The 12,960-nt window shown below is 42.6% G+C and overlaps 1 protein-coding gene across 3 annotated transcripts in view; it reads right to left on the bottom strand.

Annotated features, from left to right (window-relative positions):
• Positions 1-214: 214 nt before the first annotated feature.
• RAB11FIP3 (RAB11 family interacting protein 3) overlaps positions 215-12,960 on the bottom strand; it is a 945,045-nt gene continuing 932,299 nt past the window's right edge. For all 3 annotated transcript variants that reach the window (XM_069646893.1, XM_069646894.1, XM_069646895.1), the window contains 3 exons: positions 4,836-4,976; positions 3,677-3,786; positions 215-3,590 (listed from right to left, as the gene is read on the bottom strand). In XM_069646893.1, the coding sequence (XP_069502994.1) occupies positions 3,581-3,590; positions 3,677-3,786; positions 4,836-4,976 (261 nt within the window). In that variant the 3' untranslated portion in view covers positions 215-3,580. The remainder of the gene's footprint in view (positions 3,591-3,676; positions 3,787-4,835; positions 4,977-12,960) is intronic.

The following is a 12,960-nucleotide window of genomic DNA, read 5'->3' as shown; positions in this document are numbered from 1 at the left end:
CGTCATCCCATTCCTGTTAACAGTTTATTTTAGAGAAAAGCGTACAAGTATTCCACTGAATGAGAGACTATATGGAGTATATTAAGACCTGTATATATTCTAAGTTACTTTCCACCATCTCAGCACTTTTAGCTATACACTTGGTTTGGGATGCGGTGCATGGATGGTCACATTGATAAAGAATCGGAAAGAAAAAATGGCACACCAAACAAAGTCATTGCAAATGTTTTTTTAATTGTGATCATTCATTAATATACAATGTCACACACTTCATATGAGGTCTTTTAAATCCTTAAGACATTTTCCTTCGTATACTGCGTGGCTATCTTCTTTCTCTTTGGAACTTCCTGTTTGTGCTCGAGGGTTCTTCTCTCAGTTGAGAAACTTTGCCATGAATGGTACCTCTCCATAGATTACACAAAATATGAAAGTTAATCCCCCCTCCTGCTCCTACATCACAAGGCAGGGCTGATCAACATATTCTGTGGTTTTGGGAAGTCCCACAACACAACCTGCTCCCTCCAACTCCCAGTTCTGGCTTTTCAAACGAGATACATATAAGATATCATCCAAGTATGCCTGTCACATTACATGCACTGCCAGCAAAGCCAAAGAATGTAGACGTTATGTGAGCAAGCTTTCTGAGTCCCTGAGCTTGCATGGTCTCAGTATAAAACAGACTGGTGTTCTCGAGTGTCCTCCAACATATTAACCGACTGGTGTCTTCTCAAACTTCTCCACCTTTAAAACATTTTCATTTCAAAAAAGGGGTTGAGGGGGAGGAGGCCTTGGCCAGCAGGCCCTGAGCAGCAATAGTGCAAGGACATTTTAGTCTGTAAAATCTCACTGCACAGATTTAAAATTTCACTGCACACAAACGCCCACAGGCACAATAGATTAGGCCTCGCTGCTTGGCTGAAAGAGCACCAAGAGAGGCAGAGAATGTCAGCAAAGGCAAGAAGTTCTAAATATATATACTGTATTTATATCATACAATTATATATGTACACGCACAGCGACAAAGGATTTGTTTTGTAAGGTATCCCAAAAAGCTTTTAGATCAGCCATCATTCTATAAAAAATACCTACTCTACAAGATAGAAAAATCTGTCCAAATATACACGAATTTACACAAACCTGAAAATGTACACCATGTATGGCTTCTTCTGCAAGCCAGGGGAAAAGGGTAGTAGGGGAAACAGTGTTTTAAAGGTGGGGGAGGTGGCCATCCAATAACCACATGGTTATCACTGAAACATACATCTTTAAACAATCCCATCACAAAATGCATCCTGATAATGCTTACACTTAAGACTTTTTCCATTCCATGTTCCTTTGCCTATTGATTTCTTTGTGAGACATTCAACCGAATACAGATTGTTCTCTATCCTGAATATGCCCTTCCAAAGCATGTGACATTGGGAAATGTTTTGCATAGCAAATTTCTAAGTAGGGAGATCATAGAGTAGTTGATACAGTTAGCAGGGAAATCCACAGAAGGCGATCTAGTGTTCTTTTACTCTGTCTGGAGGCTTCAGAGCTCAATATGAACCAAAGTCCTAAAGACTTTTATGACTGGATATGTAGTGTTAAAATCCATTCGAAAAATGATAATGCAGTTCTCATGAAGGTCCATGGATATCTACGGAGATATGTGGTCTTCGTATTATGAATATGGCGTGTGAAGAAATGGGTTGTGTGCATTTTTTTCCTTCCCCTCTACATCTTCTATCTGGCAGGTCTTCTATGTCTCAAAAGTGCAATACCCTTTACTCACGTTGAAACATTTACAATGTGAGTAAATGAGTATTAGAATAGTTATGAGACTAGTGTGACATTTTGGAGCCTGTTAAATCTGCTGATTCTATGAACGTATTCGTTTCCAACTTAAACTCCCTTGTATTTTGTGTTATTAAATAATTAAAGATTTGCAGGAGTCCAACAGCATATTCAAAGGAGTAGTTGAAATGTTGAATGCATAATTGTGGATTTATATGGGAAACTTGACCATGCACAGGAAATGGATGCACCCCTGTCCCACCAGGCAGAACACAGATCCGATGTAGTAGGACCTTCCTGCAGGCAGAACCTTGGCTCACCATAGGATTCCACAACCCTGGCTTGTTGGTTACCAGAGTGATAGGACAGATCATTAGGGATCATGTATTAGAGTTGTTAAGCCTGGCATTGTCTATACAAAACGATGGCTTGTGCTACCCAAGATTACTTTCCCTGTTTGTGACTAATTATCAGCTTTAAAACTATCTGCAAGCAAGCCTTTTACATCTTATTACACAATTTCACTAGTCCACCTTTTAAATTTGCCTCATCAAAAATCCTCTTTTAGCAGGATAGGGATATCGAAACCTTCAAAAGTCTTAACAGCTCCAGGAGCACTACGATTCAAATTATAGGATATATTTAGCAATTAATTGGTACCACTAGCTGATTGTTTCAATATTCAAACAAAAGAGCTATGGGGCAAATTACCCTAATGCTACAACTGGCCTATGGGCTAGAGATTGATGATCTGACTGCATATTGAACCTAGAACTTTAGCTTATGCAAACACATGATCATATAATAAATTAAAACAATCAACAGTGATTAATTTGTCATGCTTGACACGTAATAAATTATTTTCAACTAGAATGGTTGCCAACTGTATTCAGGATATACACCCAGCCACCTCTCATGGCTCCCATTTTTGTAGAAGAAAGGGTGATTCCAATTATAGTCAGATGTGTAATGGCTTTGCTGGTACTCTCACAATAAAAGGAGCCTTCTCAAGTGCATTTTGCAGTGCTGCAAACACGCGATCATGCAGTTCCATCTAGTGGCCATCCTTGTATGCGAGTTAACAAATTCACATACATATCACACACTGTGTGAGCAGGAAAACAAGTACAGCTTTAATTTAACGTCTTTCATTCACATCCCTCTCCTTTTTGCATTGCCCAACATCCTCTTGAGTCTCAGTTGACAATTCTAACCTAGCCTGAAAGTGATCCTGTTATTAGGTTGACTTCCTGTGATGGTGTTTTTCTGACACCCCGTGCAAAATGCATGCTGATAAACATTGGAAACTAACAATGTCATTATTAGGATGATTCATTTTTCTTCATTGCACAAAGAGTTCATGTCAGAGTCGAAGAATAGAAATCAAGATTTACATTCATTTACCAACTGTTTCTTCTTCACCGTTAACTTGCTTCCCCTTCTTGAGGACCATCTGTGGTCAGATTAATGCCAGTGGGACTAACGGGTCATGGAATAGCAGCAGGACCAGTCCGACACAAATAAAACTATTAAAACAATGGGAAGACATCAGACTCTAAGGAAGCAGCCTAGACTGATCTACAGCACTGGAGAAGATTTTCAGTTGGAGTGTGACCAGTTCCTGGAGTGTGATCCGCCTCAACATGGTTGAAGGTTTCATCAGCAGAGCTTCCCGTAGGCCAGAGCCCATTATTGCGACCAACGATTTCCATTTTCTCCCCTAAACATCTTTTTGTGGGGGGTTTACTTGGAAACATTCAGGCACATGGGGAAAAGGAAAACAAAAGCCGAGGTCCGGAGATCATTCCAACCTGTAAACAGAAGACAATATTGAAAGGTTTTGCCCATAGAATGAGAAGAATGAATAGTGTAAACGCTCAAGTGCTGTATTACTTACTTCACTTCCAAGATGGATGGATTGGTCTCCATGATTGCTACAATTATTCGGTCGATGTAGTCTTGAAGACGGAGATTGATTTCTTCCTGTTTATGAATAGCCTCCATGAGCTGTGGAGACAAGTGCAGAGAGGAGCAGTTACAGTAATAAACAACCTCATTAATTTATGAAAGCTGCATCTAATGAAAGGTTGAGTGATTCATGTTGGTATGCTGAGAATGTGTTGTCATATAAAAGAACGAACATAGGGATGTCTCAGTGAAGACCCCTACCCCTCTTGCCTTTGGTTATCACCTTGTTATTAGATCATATCTCTACATCTTGATTGCTTGGTTTCTACCATGACCTCTCCCCACCCGCTTCAACAACAACGGCCTTTGCCAGTCATCCTCCTCCTGCCTATAATCATTTCCTTACCGCAATACCAGGAGCTCCATACTCTAGTGCTTCCTACCTACCCTATCACTCACCCCATTTTCTCTTGCTTAGTTGGTATGTCATCAGATGTCGCCCCACTTCTGCCGGCCTGCTAGCCCAATCTTTCAGGTCCACAGTATGGTGTTTTGGTCCGAAACAATGTTGTTTGGATAACAAGGGACTGCATATTGTAGGGTTGATTTTTTTGTATTTACAATACATCACACAAATGTACAATTTAGATCGTGATACAATGAATTGCACAGAATCCTGTGATTTTTGGTTAAGCCGGGATCATGCCTCCAAAATGCAGCAACTTTGCCATTACATTACCACTCCTACAGCTCACCGTACAAACTGTCTTACATTTACTGTTTTTTTGTCACTGTAAGGTGTAACCACATTATAGCTACATCAGGTTTATAAATGTTTCTCTTTCTCTGCACCTTACTCAATGGAACAACAATGCCTGGTAGATGAGTTCAATTTTTCTGTAGGTTAGAATTACTGTTAAGACACCTTTCCAGCATTCGAACACTGGACTTGGTGCAGTTGCTTTACTCCCATTCACCATTTCTTTTCTCTTGGACTTGTGGTCTGGTTCACACTCCACCAACCCTCTGAATATAATCAATGGCTACTGGTTTTTCAGTCTGGGTCACAGTATTCATACTTGAAAAAACAAATCAACAAGTGCTTCCTTTTCTATTCACTGGTTGCTGAAGGTGATAATGTACATTACCTCATCCCTAGACACAGAACTAATCTCAGCAGCAAGGGAATCTGAGAACGATGTGGAAAAGAGATGCTTTGCTCCCTGAATGCTGAGGTTGATGATCTGCCCATTCAGCTCGTCATTCTGTTCCTTCAGATTCCGATTATCCTAATAAAAAGAAGTTGAATGAATATTAGTCTTCTTAGAGAATAATCTACCTAATTGATTTGGATACTGATCATCATCATGGTAAACTTAATTTTAAGATTTATAATTTGCCTTAGATTCGCAGTCATTTAAAACATGACTGCTCAAGTGATTTTATGACATTGGACAGTATGTATAAGGGAGTCAGCCTTTGTGGCTCCATAAGTACATAGCAATCAGGCTTAATGTTTTACTTTTTTCAGTTGTAACGGTGCAGAAGTATGACACAGTGGTGGTATGTTTGTTGGCAAGGACTTATTTGTATATAAAAGTAAAGAAAAGGAAACCCTATATTGCCCTATTTCTACAAGGGGTTGCCCTACCTGAACAAAAGACTAAGGACTCCGTCAGGATGTCCAATAAAGTAAAATGTCCACCGTCCTTTGTCCAAACATATTTCCATCCCTTACACTCTAGACTAACTAAAGAAAAAACAGGTATCTCCTTGATCCAGTAGAACACTTCTCTCACTCTGGATGCAAATTCAAATGCTCAGTTCTTAATGAGAATACACAATAACTAAAAGTTCTTGATGTTCATAGAAGCCATCACCAACATAGCCATCAACCCCGAACACCTAATCATCCTGGGGGACGTCCACATCTGGTTGGAAGACAGTCACGCCAACTCCCAAAACTCACAGATTGAACAACCCACTACCATGAAACTACGACAACTAGTCAACGGGGCAACACACTCGGCAGGACACACCCTCGACGCAATTTTCGCAAAGGGGAAAAACTCATCACCACGGCACCACCGATACAAATACCTTGGAGCAACCAAATCAACATCCCATTCGTGATCACTCTGCTTCCAACCTCCTAAACTGACAACCACCACAAAAAGAAACTGGAAACACGTCAAAGAAAGCAACCTATTCCAACAACTGGAGTTAACCAAACCCTCAACCACAGAACTAGAGCTAGCAGACCTAGACGAGAAAGCGGAGCTACTACACAAATGGATTGCAGATACAATAGACAAGATCGCCCCAGAAAAACCGTTCACCCCATCAAAAAAAAGAGCAATGGAAAATGGTTCACCCCACTATTAAGCACCATGAAAAAGGAAAACAAAAAGATGGAACTAGAATGGAGGAAAGAATACAACCCAGACAAAAACACTGTTGCAGAAACAAATCCGCGCATACAAGAAGGAAATTCAAAAGGCGAAACGAAGGCATTATGATGACAGAATCACCAATGCCACCAACACACAAAAACAAATGTTCAACATCATTAAAGAGATCAGAAACAACCAGGCTGCGATAACACCCCAACCGCCTCAGAGAAACTATGCAACGACCTAGCAGATCACTTCAAGAAAAAAAATCAATGACATCAATCAAACCATTAAAATCTACCCCACGAGTTAACGACTGTGGAGTACCACAAGAATCCTTACTATCACCACTGTACTTCAACACCTACCAGACTCCAATTATCGGAATCTTCAAAAAAATATATATATATATATATTTTTTTTTATTTTTTTTATTGTGTTTAACTGTTAGCAGTTTTTACAAAAGTGGAAGTGAAATTTGTTTTTTTCCCAGATTCTCATCAAAAACGGGCTAAGTCTTTTAAGGGCTCTCTGAACCTTCACCGATGGCGTCCAACTTCAGACTGTGTATAAAATTTACCACCGCGATGACCGGTCTTCGACTTAGCCCGTTCATCAAGTGCGCCCACCAGTAGTCCTCGTGTCTTTGAAAAGTTTGATTAGAGGTGGTCCAGGTGGATTTTCCGTTTGCTAGCTGTCCCTGGGCAATGGATGATCAGGTGTCTTAGGCTTTCCTTTAGCTCGGGATTCCGGCAGAATCTACAGCCATCGGATTTGGATTTTCCTCTAATTTTCAGTACCTCGTTGGTCTTTAGAATGTTTAATCTTGCTCTTAGGAAGGTAGCTCGGAAGATCTTATTCGGAAATTGAAGTAGGTAGCCGATGGGGTCGTTCAGTTTTTGGGCAAACGCCGGCAAGTGGGCTACTGATTTCTAGTTTGCTGATGTTTGTTGGGTCTCACACCAATCTAAGTCTGAGTTTTTTTGCCGTTCTTTTCGGGTTTGCCAAAAGCTCCTCGTCTGAGCTTCCAATTGTAACAAGGAGCTTTTGATTTTTTTCCCACCAGGTTTTGAGAGTTTTGTTAGACCCTTTTCCAATTTCTTCTCGAATCAGTGCATATATTTTCTCTGCCGATTATCTGACTTCTCTGTAAAACATCAAGGTATTGATGGATACTGTTCCTTGTAGAGAAGTGAGACCTTCTTATCAAGGCTATTGGAGTCGAGGGAGGTAAACGGAGCACTTTTTTCCAGAGTGCGCCTTCCAATTTGGGCCACATTGAATCAGGAATACCAAAAAATGCAGCTCTCCCATAGGTGAGTGCTGGCACCACTTTCATCTTGTAAAAATTTGTCGCCGCTTTTACTGAGAAGCGACCACTATATTTTTTGTCCACTATAATCAGTTGGTTTAGTAAAATTTTCTGTTTGTTGGTCAGTAGGTCTAGCATAGGTTGCTCGTTCCCTTTGTTGCTGAACATCGTACCCAGGTATCTAAAGGTGTCGACTTCTTCCAGACGGATGTTATTAAAAAACCAAGCCTTTGAAGTTTTGCGTTTGTCCGCTTTCATTAGTCGCATCACTTTAGTTTTTGTTGTATTGCTCTCAAGGTCGTTGATGTGGAGATATTCATTCAGGTTGTCTAGCTTTCGCTGTAACCCTATCATTGTCTGGTCAATAAGGATTATATCGTCCGCATAGAGTAATCTGCTGACTTTCTCGGATCCTATGGAGGGCGGGAAAGCTTTAACGTTCTTTTCGGCTTGTTGGTAATCACCAGTGTAGGCGTTGTAAAGTGCCGGTGCCAGAGGACATCCCTGCTTAACTCCGCTAGATGTTCCTATCACTGCCGATAGTAACCCAGTACCATTCAGTCTGACTCTCATGGATGTTTCTGAGTAAAGGTCTTAAATTGGGTCTAAGAGGTTCTGGGGGCAGTTCCAGTTGGCAAGTTTTATCCAAAGTTTTTCTCTGTTTACCTTATCGAAGGCTTTGGATAAGTCAATAAATGCCATGCAAAGGGGAAGGGCTCCTTCCTGAACTCTGGCTTTCAAGATGTTAATGGTGAAAATGTTCGCCATAGTGTTCAAGTTTTTCCTGAACCCTGTTTGAAAGTTATCCCATCCTTCAGAGGACTCTATCCAGGTTTTGAATTTGTCCAGTAAAAATGAACCGAAGAGTTTGCCAATGCAGTCCAACAGTGCTATTGGGCGATAGTTGTTGGGATCGCTTCTGTCTCCAGATTTGTAGATGGGGACTACATTGGCTGTTTTCCAGGACTTCGGAACAGATGTAGAGTTTGTACAGGATTCGAAAATTTCGGCTATTAAGGTTGACCAGACTTTTGGGTTACATTTTAAATCCATGTTCGCCAAACCATCAGGACCCGGAGCTTGTGATGATTTGAGGCTCTTGATTTTATCTTCAATGTTAAGTGGGCCAGGTTCTATTGCCCATCGGTCAGGTCTGCTTTTCCTGGGTTTCGTCTCGTTGCCCACTGGGCCGAAAAGGGTGGCGAAGTGTGTTATCCAAGCTTCTTCTGTTACGCTTGATGTTAAGGCGTCCTTGCTTGATGAGCTGTTAGAGTTGACCAGTGACCAGAATGATTTTGTTTGCTTACCGGCCAGCACTCGCAGCATTTGTTCTGAGTCGTCTTGGTAAAGTTGTAATCTAAAGCCTTTCAACCAAGTCTTGTAGGCTTTAGTGACTTTCGAAGCTGTTTCAACGTTAACACGTGATGGCGAGCTCCTGGCCTTTCTCACAGCTCTTCTCATCTCCCGCCTTTTGTTCCTGAGGGTTTCGTTGTTATGATGGTTGGTCTTTGCTTGTTTCCTATTTCCCGTCTTTTTGATGTAATATGGTTGGAGTAATGGGCAATAGTCCATAAGATGTTTCTCTTCTTTAGAATTTGCCCGCGCTTTTATTTGGCGGTAGTAAAAGGTTAGTGTCATTACTGCTGAGGTGTTCATCCTTAAGCGTGTGGAGTTTGCATAGGTCTCCATGTTGGTCGATCTCAGCGCCACATCACTTTCGTGCATTTTGAGGCGGGAAACTGACCATGTCAGTTTCAGGAGGTTGTGGTCACTATTAAGTGTTCTGGTGATGTCAAAGCCGGTGACCAGCGGGAGGAGATTTCTGGACAGATAGATGTGGTCTAAGGTGGCGCTCCTTCCAGCTAATTCCCAGGTCGGGATAGTCGGTTGCGATGCTTTTCCCAAGAAGTGGGCGTTGTGTAGGTCGTAGTTGTCCATCAGATTTGACCATTTGTTTCCTCTGTCTTGTGAGTTTTCCGGCAGTTGTGGCCAATTTGGTTTTGTTTGACAAAACTCCTGCCCATTCTTCTTGATGTTGACATTTAGGTCTCTGCAAATAACTATACTTTCCACTAGGTCGTTTGATAAGGCGTCTTTTAAAAGGTTTTCGATTTTCAGTAGAAAGGTGTCTGTTTCACATTCTACCGGGTTCCAGTACAAGTTAATCAGAAGGTATGTCGTTTTTTTTCCTTTATTAAAATTGTTTTGGTTGTTATTTCTCTGTATCAAAGTTGCCAGGATGTGCGGCTCTGTCTTTAACACTTTGAGAAGGTGAAGGTCGACTCCGATTCTTATTGCTGTGAGTAAACCTGCTCTTGGTCTCCCCGATGTTCCTTTCAAGGCTGGTGAGAAAGCGATCGTATAACCTTCTATCGACGGTTTGTGTTGGATCCAGGTTTCTTGAAGACACCAAATATCTACGGATCCTAGGTTAACGTCTGAGGAGTTCGTCAAATGGGAGAAGCCTCGGGTGTTCCACGAACCTAGGGTTATGTTGATCTCCGAACCCATGTTCAGTAGCTGGCCTGAGCACTTCTTGTTTAGCTGGCATTTGTTTAATTGCTAGTAATTGTGGTTTATTGCTAATGCTTTGGGCAGCCATGCCCAACGATTGACTTCTTCCTTTGTACTTTGTTGCTGCTTGTCCCAGTTTGGCTTTTCTTTTCCTTTTAGCGGAATATCTTGCTCAATTGTGATGTACCAATTTTTTGGGGGGCCCGGAGGTACCCTTTCCAATTCTAGAGAGCTTGGCCGGTGGGCCTCTGTCTGCTTTCGTGTAGTCAATCTTGGAAGGTGTTTCTCATTCACTACCGGAGCCTGGTTATTCCAGTATACAAGTTCGCTCTTTACATGGTCTTTCGTCTTTTTTTCCTGGGGGCGTCTCTCCGGGTAGTTCGTATAACATTACATGCTACAACTATGCAGACGATACTCAAATCATCTACAAAATCAAAGACACCCAAGACGATCATTCAACCCTAATCGACTGTCTAAAAGAAGTCTTCAACTGGATGAATGCCAACAGCCTGAAAATCAACCCAGGAGAGACAGAAATCATGATCATATCCAAAGACCAAGAGAATGTAACCACCCTCCCGTGGCAAACGGAAATAGGAACAGCACCGTCACCATCTAAGGTAGTAAAAAATCTGGGAGTCCTGATGGACTACACCCTAACCTTAGAACCACAGATAAATGCAACAGTCATTAAATGTTTTTTCCTCCTCCACACAGCAAGAAGAAACCTACCTTTCCTCCCCTTCACGTACAAAACACTCCCTATCTTTGCCCTCATCATGTCAAGAATCGACTATGAAAACAGGCTCTACCTCGGAATACCAGAATACCTCCTGAAGAAACTACAACGGATCCAAAATACAGCAGCCAGACTACTCCTCAAACTATCCAGAAGAGACCACATCACTCCTGCCCTAAAAACACTACACTGGCTGCCAGTAAAACATTGCATCACCTTCAAAAAAATGTGCATAACGCACAGGGCAATCAGTGGACAAGGAGCAGAATTCTTACAAAAGAAAATAATCTACAAGCCAACAAGACTCCTCAGGTCAAGCAACGAAATTCGCCTGGAACTAAAACCATACCTTAAGAAAAAACTTGGAGGTACCTCATTCTATCACTTAGCCGCAAAAACCTGGACCAACATCCCAAAAGAAATAACACCAAAGATTACCTAAAATTCAGGAAATTACTAAAAACCTGGCTCTTCAACAACCACAGACTCAAACGGAAAACCAAAACAACAGAAAGGAAAAGGATGACTAAACTGAGGACACGGACAGCCCCCAGAATGACGGGGAAGTTCCCACGGCACATGGACGGGAAACGCCGGGTAGAGTGGAACACAGGCGACACCCATGGAGATGGAGTCAACAACCCAGCCAATCCCACCTAACATCTTCACTCGCCCCTTAGTTCCTATCAGGTACCACAGTGTTGTTGAACTGTCGGGATATTGGCAATCATCACACTAGCTGAGTTGTGGACATTCACAGGTCCATTGGCTGTATGAGTGGGAAGGGAGGACAGGTGGGGTTGTGAGGGAGGCTGGGGTCAGATGTGGAAGGGACCTTGAATGCCGAACGGGCCCAGATCAGGACAGAGGCACAGGGGTGCTCCCACACACCATCTGGGTAGACTACACAAGCCCAGCGACACAATTCAGGATAGAGATGCCAACTAACCAATTCCACTAACAATTTCCCCTTCTGCATACACCTCTCAAACTCCAAACCAAACACAACCACAGACCTACCACACAACAAACAACACAAACTTCACTACATTGCAACAACAAAACAAAAACCACACATAGACTTGCACAATAGTACACAACGACTACGGGCCACAAGCCAACGGACCCACCGGGCTGAGGCCGCCAACAACACATCACTGCTCTCTTACACTTTTCTAGCTTCCTCCCACTACTCATCCTCTCTTCCTCTTTCAGAGCTGCCAGAGCGCCAGGGGACCACTCCGGTGGTGATAGTGCACGGTACAAATGTCCTTTAACATTAACATGTTGAATGCTCCTCCAAACGTAAACTAAAACACAACAAGATTAATGAGGAATTGCCTTCCCATCTCCTATTTCCCAGTCTCTCTTATTTACAAAAAAACAAACCGTTCCCAAGTATCTGGGTGGGGCAGGGGTTAGGGGTGTGGCAGGGGTATGTCTCTTCCCCTGTTCTTTCTGAAATGTAGAGTCAAGTCTGGATCACTGGTTCACCAGACTTGACTGTAGATGATATCATCACAAAAATACAGTTCCCAACTATTGGGTGGATTGGGGGGGGGGGGGGGGGGAGTCTCTTCCCCTGTTCATAACTGTAGCTTCAAGTCTGGTACACTATCCTGCCAGACATGACTGTAGATCTAAGTATTCCAGAAAATGTCCCTTCTGTTAGAAATGGGTCCTCAACCCCTTATCTTCACTTCTCGCACCTCTCTTTCTCTCTTATGTGGGTCCCAGACCTCACTAGGTTGTCTCAGGACCTCACTGACTTGTCCTACGCCACACCGTTTTTGTATGGGTCCTTGACTAGGGTTTTCTTTCCCCGTTGATTCTGCTATGGTTTTGCTAGATAGTAGGTAGGGACAGTGGGAATCTCATTCATCCATTCATGTGGGGCTGACTTCTTGTGGGTCCCAGACCATTGTGTGCCCCTCTTGCAGGGCTTCCCCAACCTCAGATGGGTCCCAGACCCTGGTGTGCTGCTCTTGCGGGGCTTGCCCGATTTTGCCCGAGTCCCAGACCATGGTGTGCTGCTCTTGCAGGGTTCCCCGACATTGTATGGGTCCCAGACCCCTCTTCTCAGGTTTATCGCATGTCGTACCGTAAGGAACCCATGGTGGCAACAGTAAAGACAGACAGATGTGATCACTGTAAATGCCGGGTGGAAGAATGCCTAATCTAAACCTAAATCTAAGAGGGGACCAAGCGTCAACATCAAATGAAAAATAAGGCAGTCTTTGTGGCACTGTGTCAAAAGGGCCTACACTAAGAAAAACCTATTGCCAATTCCTTACAACTAATTACACAAAAAG

This window comes from Ambystoma mexicanum, chromosome 2q, assembly GCF_040938575.1.
Source record: "Ambystoma mexicanum isolate Mex_15411 chromosome 2q, UKY_AmexF1_1, whole genome shotgun sequence".
Taxonomy (NCBI): domain Eukaryota; kingdom Metazoa; phylum Chordata; class Amphibia; order Caudata; family Ambystomatidae; genus Ambystoma; species Ambystoma mexicanum.
This window is presented reverse-complemented; position numbering and strand designations above follow the sequence as displayed.